The sequence below is a fragment of the Carcharhinus amblyrhynchos genome, chromosome 7 (assembly GCF_965287045.1).
Source record: "Carcharhinus amblyrhynchos chromosome 7, sCarAmb.v2.hapA, whole genome shotgun sequence".
Classification (NCBI taxonomy): domain Eukaryota; kingdom Metazoa; phylum Chordata; class Chondrichthyes; order Carcharhiniformes; family Carcharhinidae; genus Carcharhinus; species Carcharhinus amblyrhynchos.
Genome location: NC_137330.1, coordinates 66,880,181 through 66,896,685, shown reverse-complemented (window position 1 = coordinate 66,896,685; position 16,505 = coordinate 66,880,181). Strand labels below are relative to the sequence as shown.

Sequence of the window (16,505 nt, the reverse complement as noted above, 5' to 3'; positions counted from 1 at the left end):
TTGATTAACAATTTAACTCCACCAGCTTTTCCTTTCTGTTTGTCATTCCTAAACACTGAATAGCTCTCAATGTTTAGTTCCCGTCCTTGGTCACCTTGGAACCCTATCTCCATACTGCCAACCAAATCATACCCCTTTACATCTATCATGTGCAACTAATTCATTCATTTTGTTTTGAATGCTCCAAACATTCAGATACAAAATCTTAAGATGAGCACTTTTAATATTTCTTTTCCCTTTCTACTTTTTATACTCAGCCTTTATCTTATCTTGTCTATCTATCTATCTATTTATCTATCTATGTATCCATCTATCTATCCATCCATCAATCTATCTATATCTATCCATCCATATATCTATTTTCTTTTTATCTATCTATCTATCTATCTATCTATCCATCCATCATCTATTCATCCATCTATCTAATTATCTATTCTATCCTCCATTGCCACTAACTTGCCTTAGATAGACATTTGTTTATAGCGTGGCCAGGCTTATCAATATATCAAAATACTAGTTCCACCAATTCAGTCGACCTGTCTCCACTACACTTTCCATGACACCTACCAGGACATATTCTCAATTGCTGGATTTTTGAATTGAGTGTGACATATCAAAGTTTGTTGTTGATATAAAGTTAGATGGAAAAGTAAACAGTGAAGAAGAGAAAATTAGATGAAAAAAGGGCAAGAACATGGCAGATTAAATATAATGTGATGAAGTGTTAAGTTATACACTTAAGTATGAAAAATAAAAAATAATCTTTTTTGAATTGTGAGAGACAGGGAAATGTTTGCATTCAGAGGGACTTGGGTGTCTTTGCACATGAATTATAGAAAACTAACATGCATTTCTGTGGAATCCTCTTTTAAATGTGCCAATCTATGTAACCTGCCACCTATTATAGCTCATTACCATTAGTTCCAAGAATGTCAGAACATTGACAATGACTTTGGTACAATTGTTATTTTAATCAAAACCAATTAAGTGGGTACTCTAATAAAAACAGTAACTACTGAAAACATTCAGTACTTCTGGCAGAACATTTGAAGGGAGAAATTGTCTATCTGGAGGAGGGATATCAGAGGTGAGACCAAGCTAGTGAAACTGCACACATCTACACACTGGCATTCGTGCATCTGAAGTTACAAACTGCTTCTCTTCGCAGATACTGCCAGAAATGCTGAGTATTTCAATTATCTTTGGTTATTTTGGGTTTTCTGCATCCACAGCATTTTGCTTTTTTATCAGTATATGTTCTTCCCATGGTACACTTATGAGCATGCGTACAAAGTATGCTTTATGCACCTCAGTTGGCAGCACTCCTAATTCCAAGCCACAACATTGTGGATTCAAGTCCAACTCCAGAACCTGGAACACATGTCTAGGCTGAAAGAGCACGGCACTATTGGTAGTGTCATTTTTCACATGAGATGTTAAACTACAGCCCTGTCGGTTCTCCCAGTTGAATGCGAAATAACCTGTGACAACACTTTTGACAAAGAGCTTTTCTTGGGATTTTGTTTGCATCAGATGTCAATGCTGAATCTTTTCTCTTGTTATTGTTTTTCAGGTGTTAAGCGCTACACCAGCCCTTTGTAAGACATTCAACAAGATAACCTATCATCTTCTGATTGGGCACATTACAGTCTTTCGGGATCAACACTGAGTTCAACAACGTCAGACTGCGAACTTTCCCCTTCTTCGTGACCTTCTGCTTTTTTTGTTTTCTTGGCTTGTCCCAATACAATCTCTCTCCTCCACGGGGCTATTTTTCACCTGTTCTTCAATTTTGCTTTCACTGAACACTGACCTTGGTTCTCCTATTAACACATTCTGCTATTTTAAGTCACTGTCAGCACTCCTTTAGTCCTTAATGTCACCATTAGCACTCTCTTTGTTTGTGTCCATGACACCTTTGTCTATATCTCCTTAGCTCTGACCGATGTCTGACCTTCTGCCCCACCTTCTCCACCACTCCCCCGCCCCATCTGTACAACCTATTATATTTCTATTCTCCTTCAGGTCTGAAGAAGTCATATGAACTCGAAATGTTAACTCTATGTTTCTTTTTCCGCGGATGCTGCTAGACCTGCTGAGTTTATCCAGCGTTTTCTGTGTTCCTTTTCTTTCATTTCAGATTTCCAGCATTTTACTTTTATTTCAGTGACCTTGACTCTCGGATCTGCAACATGGAATTAAAGTGGGTGGTGCACGATTATCAGCAGCCCCCTGACCCTGAAGCTGTATTTCCAGGGTCCGACTCCTTATCATGACATGAGCTCCCCACACAGCAACTACCGGTGAATGGGAACTCTTCTCCCACCCCAGCTCATTGAAGACTGGGGAATTCAATGCTTCAAATAGAGTCTGATCGAAGGGTCACTGATTATTGTAACCGGCAAGGTTTGCACAACTGTTCAGGCCTGCCCACAGAACAGGCTTCCCTCTTCCAGTTCTCTCCTCGCATTCATCCCCTTTTCAGTACCCTCTATTTTCTCCTTCACTGCCATGCGTTTCCTTTCCATCTCCCGTCCGCTCTGCTCTTCGGTGTTTTTGCTCATAGAAGTAAGTCCAACTATCTTGGACAGTAACTTCTGGTGAGAAATTCTGCCTACAGTGGACAATAAATATATTGTAGATGCATTCGAATGGGAAACAGGCCATGAGCATTACCGCCCACTCCCAGACGGTCCTTCCCTCTGATCTCGATGTTTTTTTTAAACTGAACAACAGGTGTCGCTTGTACTGTCACAACTGTCCCGGACTCTCATTCATTCATTCCATTCCCGTACTGGATTTATCACAACCGGCTGAGATTCGTTCCTTTCAATTATACATATACATAAAAAGGAACCTTGGACCCAAGCAATTGGATTCAATCGTTGCAAAAATAAAATGCTGCGTTTAAATTTAATCAAATTAAATGTCATCATTACTCTGAGAGAACAATTCCATCACACAATAATTGAAAATGTGGAACAGGTTTTTAACGTCAACACTCGGAACGGTAACTGTATTAAAATGTTCACGAATAAAGCAGAGATATTTCCTGAGAGGACAAGAAGGTTTTTATCACTTCATTTCCCACTTAAAACAATAATTAGTGAATTGGAATGATAATTTGTGACGATGATTACATGCAATGATTCGTAAAAGCAACGGAGACAATAATTGTGAACAGACTTTATTTTAAATTACAATCTCACTCCGCTTCCAAAGTTTTGCTCTTTGCCACTCTTTTCCCCCCTTCGAATTCCTTTTTGTGAATTTTTTGTGAAACCATTGCTTCGATCACAATCGATGAAATGATCATCTCTCTTCGCTACGCCCCGCCGTTAACTCCTCCCAGCCAAGGCACCGTATATAGGGGCTCTCACTCAACACTGGACCATGGGCTTTGCGGTTTCACCGTCAATAGTTCCTAACGTGAAATCTCTTCCTTTCTCCGGTACCGTCACCATGGTCGATGCTTTTGTTGGAACCTGGAAGCTCGTTGAAAGCGATAATTTCGATATATACATGAAAGCTTTGGGTAAGCAGCGCATTGTAAACCCGCTTAAATAGCTGGGGGAATCGGTCTAAATCTTAATATCAGCGGTCAGAGCCGTAAAGGATGGCCGAATCTTGTGGAGATATGTGTTTGTGTTTGAAATAATCGAGTTTAGGCTTTGATTACCGTGTCACGTGGTCCATATTTTAACAACTCAGCTACAGGTATGTCTTGATGTTGCTAAATATGCCTTTATATTAAGCTTAAATTTCTCCGTGTTTTTTTTAAACTTTATTCCAATCCAATTCAGAGTCCCAACAAATTAGGATATTCCCGATCCAAGCTGACAAGACAGGGCTCTCACCTCCTGTCTTGGGCTCCGTGTTTTTACGGAGTCTTTTTACTAAGTGATGAAACTAGCCGCTATCTCACTCTGTCCAGAGAGCAGCAACTCCTGTATTTTCTATCTTTTTGGTAGGTGTGGGTTTCGCGACTCGGCAAGTTGGGAATGTTACCAAACCGACGATTGTCATCAGTAAAGAGGAGGATAAAGTGGTGCTGAAGACCCTGAGTACCTTTAAAAACACCGAAATCAGTTTCAAACTTGGGGAAGAGTTTGACGAGATCACGCCAGATGACCGAAACTGCAAAGTAAGTTGAGAAAAAAATGGCTGTGCCTTGTGTACATGAGGAGTGGGTGCAGGCCATTCTCCCAGCTCAGCACAACAGCCCATTATAAAGGTTGGACGGTGCGAGGAGTGAACAGAGGTCGTGCTGTAATATTGCACATTCCACCGTTATACGGGAGGGAATATGTTCTCTTACCTGGACTGAAATATTTACAACTGCATTAACAACTGTGCTGGTTGGCAATGAGTGGCCGACTAATTCTTTAACTAACTAAATGTGTTTGGCAGTCGGTAATTCGTATTTTTGGTGTTAATAGACGACAGTGACGTTGGACGGTGACAAGCTTGTCCATGTCCAAAAATGGGATGGAAAGGAAACCACTTTCTCCAGGGAGATTAAGGATGGTAAAATGGTTATGGTATGTCAACCCTGCAGTCACTTTTTCCTGGTGTTTTGTTCTGTGTGTGTGTGTGTGTGTTTGTTTGTGTGTACCCCCCTTGAGTTGTGTTATTGAATTATTTTCTATGTTTAAACAGACCCTCACGTTTGACGATATTGTTGCCGTTCGTACCTACGAGAAGGCATAACGTTCCGCGGGGAGGGAGACCCGTGCCCCTGTCAGAGCAATCAGGTCCGATTTATTGGACTCAATGACAATATTTGAAATCTGGAGCGGTCCTTCCTCTGCCAGTTCTGTAACTTGCAGGAATTTCCATTGAGGGAAACCAGTCTGCCAACCTCTTTTTTTTAACAAAATACTGCATTTTATGTTGTAAAGCTTAACAGAATAACAATTTTGTAATATCTGTACATCACTTATCTACCTTTTTATTTTTTATAAAACGGAGTTCAGCTGTGGAAGACCTGTCTTTTAGCCACAATGACAAGTTGAAACGGTTAATAAAAGTGTTGCTCTGGAACTGGCAGTTGTGGTGTTTCTTATGTTGACACTATTTATATCAATTATTGATCGGGTCGTCATATCACCTTAAAGACGTAGTTTGTTTATCCATTTTTTAAAGGGCTCTGTAGCTTCATTTTCGAGAAGTAGGTTTCACGGATGTTGTATTTTAAGGTGGGTGATACACCGTAAGGTACTTAAATACATCAGTGTACAGTGTACTCGTTGTCAGCCACTCAACAGTTCCTTGGCCTGTCTGAGTCGAGCTGAAGAGGCATCCATGGGCCTGTTTGCTGCAATTGTGTAAACTATGTCTGAGTGGATCCAAAGCCAATCCCATTCAGTACAATGGTCACAGTGAGAGCAGATTGCGTCTTTATTCAAAGATTATTTGACAAATAACTTCGAAGAGCAAGAAATTGCTCCACGTTAGTTTAAACATATAAAATGAGCTTCTCTATTTGTCCTTGAAGAAATTGATAATGTGCTCAGACGGTTATGAAATTAACGTTGCCGACAGTCGAACATTGTTCACAGAAACTGTAGGAGAGAAGGGGGGAAACTTTTCCAGCTCTTCTCCCTGTTTGGTTTGGCCCACTGCTCAGTGGGTGGAAGCATTATAATTGGAGAAGGGTGGTGGGGGATTTTCAATCTAAATTCCTGGGAATACAACTCGCCCTCACCTAGTCTGTTTTAAAACCATTCTCAACACATTTTCCAGGGTGTGAAGGGGAGAAAAAGCTTGTTTAAAACTAGTGAGCTGAAACAGTGCACTAAATAACACGGCTGTTTAAGTAGTTGTAGTTTACTTCAACTGTAGCTAAAACAAATGCTGTTCTGCTTCTACAAGCGTTGCAGAGACAGCCTAATCCTTTACCTGTATTATAAATGAGTTCTGTATGTGTCGAATTCAAACTCAGAAGGGAAAAAGGTCTCGCAGATTTTACAATGCAAAATGTAACCTTGGTTTCTGCATTTGACTGTGTGAGAATTTCAATGACCACAATGGACTAGCGATTCCTTTCCTTTGGCCGCCAATGCTTTCTTAATGTTACCCTTGTTGGGTGACAGCGGGACAGTAAGGCTGAGCTCAGTGAAGACTCCCCCACTTGTTTAATGAACGTGTTCGCTATCGACGTCGGTGACGTGGTGCCGCTGGGTTGTATCTGGCCAGCGATGGAGGCAAGGCTGACAGTGCTGTGCCTCTGCTTCGCAGGCAGTTTGTGTGCCTTCACTTCAGCCGCTCCCTGCCACCGGGAAAGAATCGGAGTCAGGGCCGCTGGTGAGTTACTACTGTCCTGGGGACTGCGATCTAAAGGAATGGGAGGAGTGTGTATCAATTGCAGCGAAAGTGCATTTGCCTTCGTTACATTTCCCCTCCCCCCTGCCACTGCCTAGTTCAAACTCTGCTGAGCCAAGAGGAGCAAGGATCACAGCGTCGATCTATACCGAGTGCTGCAATAGATCGGATCTGAAGTTATGTTGGGAAAATGTTGCTGACATTATGTTTTGTAACATTAATGTAGCCGCAGCGGTAAGATGTGCTTCTTGTCTTGGGACGAGTCGTCATTTGCGGATTGCCGTCCGGTTTCTCACAAAATAATCCCAGAATGTCGCTATGCCCTTCTCAAACTTACAACAAAGTTTGTTGTTTCGAAGCTGATCCGGAAATAAAACATTGGGAAGGAGGTGTGTGCCAATGTATTTCAGTGACGCTCCAGCAGTTTGGAGAAGGGACGATGTTATATTTCCAGGGAATGGTATCCAGCACACCCAGCAGTCCCTTACATTCTCCCAGCCTTTGCTCAACACCCTGCACTTGTTTTCTCTTGAAGCAAACATCCAGTTCTCTTCCAAATGCATCACGCCCTCAGGCGGGGCATTACTAATTCTAACCAATCCCATTGGGAGAAAATAATCTTCTCATATCGCCCTTGATTTTTTGATATTTACTGTAAATCAGTGTCTCCTGTTTTTCCGAACCTAATGGAAACAGTTTCTTTCTATTTGTCCTGACTGTCTTCGCTCTCATCCCGGATTTTGAACATCTTCACAAAGGAGAATATCCATTGACTGTAGTCCCTCGTCCTGGAACCTTTCACAGACATCTTTATTTGCAACCTCTCTAAAATCTTCACACCCTTCGGAAAGGTGATGCCCAGAATAGGACACAGTACTCCAGTTGAGGCTGAACCAATGTTTCTGGAAGTCCATCACAGCATACTTGCTCTTGTAGTTTATGCTTCTATCTGTAAAATCTAAGATTCTATATGTTTTTAACCATTTCCACAACTTGCCCTGCCACTTTCAATAATTTGTGCCCAGCGCTCCCAGTTCTCTTTTATTCCCATTAGAAATGCACCTTTTATATTGCATTTCCTAGATTTTCCTACTAAAATATATCACTTCACACTTGCCTGCCTTAAATTTCAGCTGCGGCATGTCCACCTAATTCACCAGCCTATCTATGCACCCTTGAAGTCTATCACTATCCTCTTCATAAATTGGAATACTTCCAAATTTTGAAGTTGCACACCCAAGTCCAGATCACTAATATAGATCAAGAAAACAATGGTCCTACTACTGACCCTGGTAGTATCCACTGTATATCTTCCTCCAGTCTGAGAAAACAATCATGATTCTCTGCTTCCTGTCACTCAACCAATTCTGTGTTTATGCTGCCACTGCCCCTTTTATTCAATGGCTTTCAACATTGCTGACATGCCTGTTACATGGCACCTTATCAACTGCCTTTTGGAAATCAATGTGTACCACATCACATCATTACCTTCATCAACCCCTCTGTTTCCTCATCAGAATAATCAAGTTAGTTAAACACAATTTGCCATAGACAAATTTGTGCTTTCCCTTAATTAATCCACACTTGCCTGAGTGACTGTTAATCTTGACTCAGATTAACATTTCCCACCACCATGGTTAAAGTGATTGGCCTGCAATCACTACTTTTTCCCTTACATTTAATTTTTTGAACATTTGCATTTCTCCAGTCCTTTGGCACCACCTTCATATCTCAGGAGGATGAGTAGATTATAACCAATAGCTTCATAATTTCCAGCCTTCCCACCTGCAGTTTCCTCATAAGCATCTCACTCAGTCCTGTTAACTTATGAACTTTTAGTACAGCCAGCCTTTTCAATATCCTTCTTTAACCAACCACTGCCTAAACTTTCATCCTCTTTCATGTGACTTGGACAGCACTTTCTTCCTTTGTAGATAGATGCAAGTAAATAATTGAATACTTTAGCCATGCCTTCCACCTTGATGCACGGATTCCCTTTTTGGTCTCTGATTGGCATCAATCCTTGTGACCCTTTCATTATTAACATGTCTACGCAAGACTTGAATTTCTTTTTATGTTAACTACTAGTCCCTTCTCATATTCTCCTTTTGCTGTTCTTATTCCTTTGTTCGCTTCCCCTCTAAAGTTTGTATTCTTAGCCTCGTTCTCATATATTATCAACCTGACATCTCTCATTCATGCTTTATTTTTGCTTCATGTTATACTTCATCTCTTTCATCATCCAGGGAGCTCCTCCTTTGGTTGGCCTTATCTTTATTCCTAATTGGAATATATCACTTGTACTGGTGGGTGGTGGGTGAGTGGAATCGGCTGCCGTCGATGGTGGTGGAGGCGAACTCATTGGGGTCTTTTAAGAGACTTCTGGATGAGTACATGGGATTTCATGGGATTGAGGATTATAGATAGGCCTAGTAGGTAGGGATATGATCAGCGCAACTTGTGGGCCGAAGGGCCTGTTTGTGCTGTAGTTTTCTATGTTCTATGTTCTATGTACTCAAACTGTCGCTCCTTTAACAGCAGCTCATTGTCTCAGGTTTGTTTCACAATCTTCCAATTTGCATTGGCCAGATCTGTTTTCACCTCACTGAAATTACCTCTCCTATTAAATCTATAAGACCATAAGGTAGGGATATTGTCAGTGCAACTTGTGGGCCGAAGGGCCTGTTTGTGCTGTAGTTTTCTAACTTCTATGTTCTATGTACTCAAACTGTCGCATCTTTAACAGCAGCTCATTGTTTCAGGTTTGTTTCACAATCTTCCAATTTGCATTGGCCAGATCTGTTTTCACCTCACTGAAATTAGCTCTCCTATTAAATCTATAAGTCCATAAGAGCAGAATTAGGCCACTCGGCCCATCGAGTCTGCTCTACCATTCAATCATGGCTGATATTTTTCTCATTCCCATTCTCCTGCCTTTTCCCTGTAACCCCTGATCCCCTTATTAATCAAGAACCTATCTATCTCTGTCTTAAAGACACTCAATGACCTAGCCTCCGTGGCCTCCTGCGGTGAAGAGTTCCACAGGTTCACTCTCTCTGGCTGAAGAAATTCCTCCTCATCTCTGTGTTAAAGGATCATCCCTTTAGTCCGAGGTTGTGCCCTCTGATCCTACTTTTTCCTACTAGTGAAAACAGCCTCTTCACATCCAGGCCTCCCAGTATCCTGTTAGTTTCAACAACATCTCTCCTCATCCTTCTAAACTCCAACAAGTACAGACCCAGAGTCCTCAACTATTCCTCATACGACAAGCTCTTCATGCCACAGATCATTCTTCTAGTCCTCCTCTGGACCCTTTCGAAGGCCAGTACATCCTTCCTTAGATTTGGGGCCCAAAACTGCTCGCAATACTCCAAATAGGGGCTGACCAGACCCTTATACAGCCTCAGGAGTACATCCCTGCTCTTGTATCCTAGCCCTTTCAACGTGAATGCTAACATTGCATTTGGCTTCCTAACTGCCAACAGAGCCTGCACGTTAATCTTAATAGAATCTTGAACAATGATTCCCAAGTTCCTTTGCGTTTCTGATTTCCTAAGCACTTTCCCATTTAGAAAATAGTCTATGCCTCCATTCATCCTTCCAAAGTGCATAACCTCACACTTTTCCACATTGTATTCCAACTGCCACTTCTTTGCCCATTCTCCTAACCAGTCCAAGCCCTTCTTGGACTGCACCCTCTACCCCTTCCTATTTTGTATCATGCTTCTAGTCTCCTTCTTCACTTTCTAAACTCTGCTTGTAGGTGTAGGGAGATGGTGGAATAGTGGTAAAATCAATGAATTAATTATCCTCAATGACTATTGCTTTCCAAATCTTTCCACCACTATAGCTCAGTCCCTCATGGTGCCATGGACAAGTCTGCACTATCAACATATCTAGAATTGAATCCAGGGAGGAACACCCAGAGTGTGGGATCTCCCACACTTTCTGCCTGACCCTATTTGTCTGTTTGACGGACACCCATTCCCCCTGTGCCTGCAGGTCTTTCAGTTGTGAGGTGATAATCTCTATAAATCTGCTATCCAAAAAAACTCACAAGTCTTGTGGATAGACAACAGTGATATTAATTACTGCTTAAACACAAAAATTGAATTGGAGTTCCCACACAAAGCAGGGTATGCATTCCAGCAGACTGAGGTGCCTTGCCATGTCTCTACTTATTAAAATAATAATTCTATTAGAAATAAACCACAAGACTTTTAAAATAATTTAAAAATGAACTCTTTTTTTTGAAAACCCAAAGGAATTATTTTCATTCCTTATCAGAGATCTTTTCCTCAATACACAGCCTGAATCATAATGTGAGTTTTCTTGTGTTCTGTTGCTTCCTGCTAATAAAATCCTATCTTACACCTTTAAAAATTTCTGCCTGAGTTAAATTACTTATCTTCACACTCCACCGTCTGGATTATACTCCAAGATTGTTTATTGATTGTGGCAATTTTAGAACAAAGGAATTGCTAGACAAAATGTTATCTAGTGCAAACCTGTTTGGTTAAAGGAACCCTTTGCAAATTGATCTCAAATCAGACACCCCTCTTCAAAATTATAATACAATAAACTTTTTCTACATTTATATTTCTGAATGTAAACTTCATCATGTCTTGCTGAAGAACTTGCATGAAACTTTGCTGGTGCTGTCCAAGACAATGAATGCTTATTGCCTTTATGCTGAAGTGAAAATACAATCTTACAGGCTTAAAGACATGCCTATTGAGAACATCACAATAGCACTTTTCTTCCGAGAGTGAGAATTGGTTTGGTGTCACTTGTCAGGTGAAATGACACTATTAGTTGTAATCCTCCATCTCCTGCCTACTCTTTGCTCAGCTGCTGGGTGTTTTCCCCCTCCTCTGTCTTTTACTGGCTGATCTGCACTAAATATCCCTGAAATGCTGTCTGGTGTGTGTCATTTCTACCATTGTGACAGTGCCAGTAACTTGGATAACTCACAGCGTGTACTAGACCCATACCATTCCAGCAACGGTGCCTATTCATATGATTTTGGTGACCCTTGTAAAGTCTCTTTGAACACATAAGAATCCACAGACTCTACTTTCCAAACCACTGATCTTACCCATTGCGAATCTTCAGCAATAATCAAAGCACTTTGCACATCTCATTTTCTCTTTTCCAGTGTGAGTATATTCCATCGAGATAATCACTTATAATTTTTCTAGTTTCTCTTTTCTTTATCCCTTCATTATCCAATATCCATATACACAAGTGCAGCCACACTAGTGATTTATAAAGGCACAGGATTATCTCACTCATCCACTTCAATAAGGGCCATTTGATATATAACTTTAGAAGTGAGTATAGTGTAAAGAGAAGAGTGGTCAGGAAGCCTGCTCTACTGTTCACTTGTTTTGGTCCATTTTACAGGTTTTTTATAATATCATATATCACATTTTTTAGTGAGCCTTGTGAAAGTGAATATACTTTGAGATGTAAGATGCCATGCTCCTAACTGACCAAAAAGAAAAAATTGCTTGCAGAAGAGTGACTTGAGCTCAACATAATTAGAATATACAACACAGTTGCTCAGCAACATGGCTTTTCTTCAAATTCTGGTTCAAAGAGCTATCTCTATAACAAACTGACAAGTAAAGCACTACCAACTGAACGGCTGCTGCATATAAATGGCAGGAGAATAAGCCCTTCTGCCACTCCTGAAGTCAGCAATTGCAAGAAGTGTTTTTGTAATGTAGAAAACCAGTAAAAAAGAATGAAAATCTGAATGGAAATTCAAGGTTGAAGGCACAAAATTGTGAGAGTTGTTTTAGGCTGATACTTCCTATTTTTAAATTTTGCATTAAAATTCCTTATAAGTCGCTTCCATATGTAGCTCTCGTTTTATTACACAATCCAACTCAATATCTACTTACAATAACTGTCTCTCCCTCTTCAATAGAATGTCTAAAATTGTAGATTTGTACAACAATAGTGATTGGGCCACCTTTTTAAACACATTGATGCATGCACCATAAATAAAATGCATAGATTCACCAGGATGAGGTCAGGGAAGGGAAACTAATTGCAGCAAAATACTGGAAATGTCTCATTTGGACTGATATTTGCGAGAAGATTTTAAAATTATGATGGAGCTGTTTTCAGGGTGAATGGAGAAGCACTATTTCCTCTATTTGAGGACTTAATAATGAATTTAAAATCACCACTGAGAGGGAGTGTGGGAGAATTTTATGCAGAGAGATGGACCATGGAATGGTTTGCAGCAGGCATTGGTTGACATATATTTCAAGTGACAAATGGTTAATTTCAGTGGAAGCAGACTCTGGGCTGTGGGGAGAGCATGGACAATGGGATTAATCTTTGGATTGGTCTAGCTAAGAGCAAACACAATGGGCTAAATAGCATCCTCCTGTGCTGTGAACATATCTGATGCTATTGAAGTAGTATCTGCAAAACATACCAGAAAGGTCAAGATGGGGGAAAGGAGAGGTTGCCTATCATACAGGACTTACAGATATATTTGCATTTTTATAGCTCTGAATAAAATATCCCAGTTGTATTGAATTTAGGTTTTATTAAAAACTTCTAACTGGAAAAGAGTTGCTGAGCCGGATTTTAGTCTATTGAAAGCATCTCTATCAATGGAAAAGATGGGTGAATGAAATTTTAAAGAGGTGACATAAACTAAGTTCAGGGTACAGATTTTGAGGATAATGAACAGTTACATTGAATTGCCAGTACAGAAATAGGCAGTGCATCCTAACTGGTCTATGCTGGCATTAATACTCCACATAAGCTTCCTACAATCTCTTCATCTAACTGTAGTAGCATTACCTTCCATTGCTTTCCTCATGTGTTTACCCAGCTTTCCCCTCAACATATCTCTGCTGGCAGCCTTAACAATTACGTGTAGTAGTGAGTTGCGCATTTCTGTAAGTAAAGTTTCTTTTGAATTCCCGATTGGAGTTTTTTTTAGTCTTATTTTTATTACTATCCAGCGTTATGAAATAGAAAATTGGGTCCAGAAAGACAAATTGAAGTCCAGAGAGCAGAGGGTCAAACAAACAAGGCAGGAAGAAAGCTTGAGTGGGGTCATAAACATTGAGCAGAATGGAGCAATGAGGGAAGGTTCTTCTTCAGGACCACAAGATTCACAACAAGCTGGAACCTCACTCAAAACAACAAAATTATTATGCTCATTTGGTGTTAAATAGAACACAAGAATGTGGAGTTTGCACATTCTCCCTGTGTCTGCATGGGTTTCCTTTGGGTACTCCAGTTTCCTCCATCCAAAGATGTGCAGTTAAGTGGATTGGCCATGCTAAATTGCTCTTTGGTATCAAGGGGACTAGCTAGTGTAAATGCATGGGGTTACCGGGATAGGGCCTTGGTGGGATTGTAGTCAGTGCAGACTCAATGGGCTAAATGGCCTCCTGCATCGTAAGATTCTATGATTCTATGAATTACATACAATTACACTAAATATAGCAATTCTGAGAAAAATTTTCCCCTGCATATAAATTTGTACTGTTAACAAATCCTGAATCCATGCCAGTGTATTATCTCCTATCCCATGTGTTTTAATGTTGTTAACCAACCTCTTATCAAGGACTTGGTCAAAAGCTTTCAGAAAATCCAAATATACACCAACTCCCCTTTTATCAAGTTTTTTATTAACATGCTCAAAAAACTCCAACCTGTCTGTCAAACATGATTTCCATTAAAAAATCCATGTTGACTATGTCCAGTCATCATTATCATCTAAGTGTCCATTTATCACATGCTTTACAATAGATTCTAACATTTTCCCTGTTACTGATGTAAGGCCAACAGATCTGCAGATCCTTGTTTTCTTTTTTCCTTCCACTTAAACATTGGAAAAGAACATAAGAGCATAAGAAATAGGAGCAGGAGTAGGCCATCTAGCCCTTCGAGCCTGCCCCGCCATTCAATAAGATCATGGCTGATCTGAAGTGGATCAGTTCCACTTTCCCGCTTTCTCCCCAAAACCCTTAATTCCCTTGTCTATCAAAAACCTATCTACCCGTGACTTAAATATATTTAGCAAGGTAGCCTCCACCACTTCAACAGGCAGAGAATTCCAGAGATTCACCACCCTTTGAGTGAAGAAGTTCCTCCTCAACTCTGATCTAAACTGCCCCCCAGTCTTGAGGCTGTGCCCTCTAGTCCTGCTATCCTTTCTAAGCGGGAAGAATCTCTCTACCTCTACTCTATCCATCCCCTTCATTACCTTATACGTCTCTATAAGATCCCCCCTCATCCTTCTAAACTCCAACAAGTACAGACCCAGTCTATTTAGTCTCTCTTCATAGTCCAACCCCCTCATCTCCGGTATCAGCCTAGTGAACCTCCTCTGCTCTCCCTCCAAGGCCAATGTACCCTTACGCAAGTGCGGCGACCAAAACTGCACACAGTACTCCAGCTGCAGCCTCACCAGCGCCCTGTACAGTTGCAGCAAGACCTCCCTTCTTTTATATTCTATCCCCCTCGCTATAAAGGCCAGCATCCCATTCGCCTTCTTGATCACCTGCTGCACCTGCAGACTGGATTTTTGCGACTCGTGCACAAGGACCCCCAGGTCCCTCTGCACCATAGCATGCTGCAGCTTTTCGCCTTTTAAATAATAATCTCTCCTACTATTATTTCTGCCAAAGTGGATAACCTCACACTTGCTAACATTATACTCCATCTGCCAGATCCTCGCCCACTCACTCAGCCTATCCAGATCCCTCTGCAGACTTTCCACACCCTCCACGCAATTTGCTTTTCCACTCATCTTCGTGTCATCAGCAAATTTCGTCACCCTACACGCAGCCCCCTCCTCTAGATCATCTATATAAATGGTAAATAGTTGAGGCCCCAGCACCGATCCCTGCGGCACTCCACTAGTCACCAACCGCCAACCAGAATGGCACCCATTGATACCAAGTCTCTGCTTCCTATTAGACAGCCAATCCTCTATCCACGCTGATGCCTTACCCCCAACTCTGTGCCCCCTAACCTTCTGTAGCAACCTTTTATGAGGCACCTTATCAAACGCCTTTTAAAATCTAAAAACACCACATCTACCGGTCCCCCTCTGTCTACCGCACTAGTCACATCCTCATAGAAATCCAATAAATTCGTCAAACACGACTTCCCCTTAACGAATCCATGCTGTGTCTGCTCGATCAAACCATTCTTTTCTAGGTGCCTTGCTATTTCTTCTTTGATGACGGATTCTAGCATTTTACCAACTACAGATGTTGAACTAACCGGCCTAAAATTCCCTGCCTTTTGTCTGCTAACTTTTTTAAACATGGGCGTAACATTAGCCGTTTTCCAATCTTCCGGCACTTCCCCGGAATCCAACGAATTTTGATAAATAATTACTAAGGCATCCATTATCACTTCTGCCATTTCTTTCAGAACCCTGGGATGCATTCCATCCGGTCCTGGGGACTTGTCCACCTTCAGTCCCATTAGTCTATCAAACACTACCTCTCTAGTGACAGTAATCGCATTCAGACCCTCAACTCCTACCATCCTTCTATCTTTAAGATCCGGCAAACTATTCGTGTCCTCCTCCGTGAAGACCGAGGCAAAAAACTTATTAAAGCCTCAGCCATTTCCTGACATTTGCTAAGTTCCAATTTGAAGAAGCCATTCCTGAATCTGTAGAATTTTGGAAGATGGTCCCTAATGCATCCACTTCCTCCATAGTAAGAAGTCTCACAACACCAGGTTGAAGTCCAACTGGTTTATTTGGAACGACAAGTTTTTGGAGAGCTGCTTCTTCACTAGATTCTCCTGATGAAGGAGCAGTGCTCTGAAAGCTCATGATTCCAAATAAGCCTGTTGAACTTTAACCTTGTTTTGTGAGACTTCTTACTGTGCCCACCCCAGTCCAACGCTGGCATCTCCACATCACGACCTTTTCCATAGATACGTCTTTCAACATTTGGGGACAGAGGTTGTCAGAGAAAGGATTTAACAACCTTTAGTCCCATTATTTTCTCCAACACAACCGGCTTAGTTCTACTAATTTTCTTTGATTCCTCATTCTCCTGATCTCTGATTTACCCTGCTAATCCCCCTGCCACTAAAGGTCAATTTAGCATGTCCAACCCACCTAACCTGCACATCTTTGGACTGTGGGAGGATACCGGAGCACCTGGAGGAAACCC

At 41.2% G+C, this 16,505-nt stretch overlaps 2 protein-coding genes across 3 annotated transcripts in view; both read left to right on the top strand.

Moving 5' to 3' along the window:
- The first annotated feature begins 3,031 nt into the window (after nt 1-3,031).
- fabp7b (fatty acid binding protein 7, brain, b) lies at nt 3,032-5,037 on the top strand. Its single transcript, XM_080192525.1, has 4 exons — nt 3,032-3,535; nt 3,972-4,144; nt 4,440-4,541; nt 4,660-5,037. The coding sequence occupies exons 1-4, from the start codon at nt 3,394-3,396 to the stop codon at nt 4,708-4,710; spliced, it is 468 nt and encodes a 155-aa protein (XP_080048651.1). The 5' UTR covers nt 3,032-3,393; the 3' UTR covers nt 4,711-5,037.
- A 1,155-nt stretch (nt 5,038-6,192) lies between these two features.
- smpdl3a (sphingomyelin phosphodiesterase acid like 3A) overlaps nt 6,193-16,505 on the top strand; it is a 38,020-nt gene continuing 27,707 nt past the window's right edge. The window contains exon 1 of one of the 2 annotated variants that reach the window (XM_080192522.1): nt 6,193-6,306. In XM_080192522.1, the coding sequence (XP_080048648.1) occupies nt 6,201-6,306 (106 nt within the window). In that variant the 5' untranslated portion in view covers nt 6,193-6,200. The remainder of the gene's footprint in view (nt 6,307-16,505) is intronic. The other variant, XM_080192524.1, reaches the window with a different exon arrangement.

What these genes read in the sequence shown, in the direction of transcription:
- fabp7b (XM_080192525.1), top strand. Translation starts at nt 3,394, where the DNA reads ATGGGCTTTGCGGTTTCACCGTCAATAGTTCCTAACGTGAAATCTCTT. An exon ending in CAGATGACCGAAACTGCAAA is followed by an intron (nt 4,145 to 4,439) that starts GTAAGTTGAGAA and finishes TGGTGTTAATAG; the next exon opens with ACGACAGTGACGTTGGACGG. An exon ending in AGGATGGTAAAATGGTTATG is followed by an intron (nt 4,542 to 4,659) that starts GTATGTCAACCC and finishes ATGTTTAAACAG; the next exon opens with ACCCTCACGTTTGACGATAT.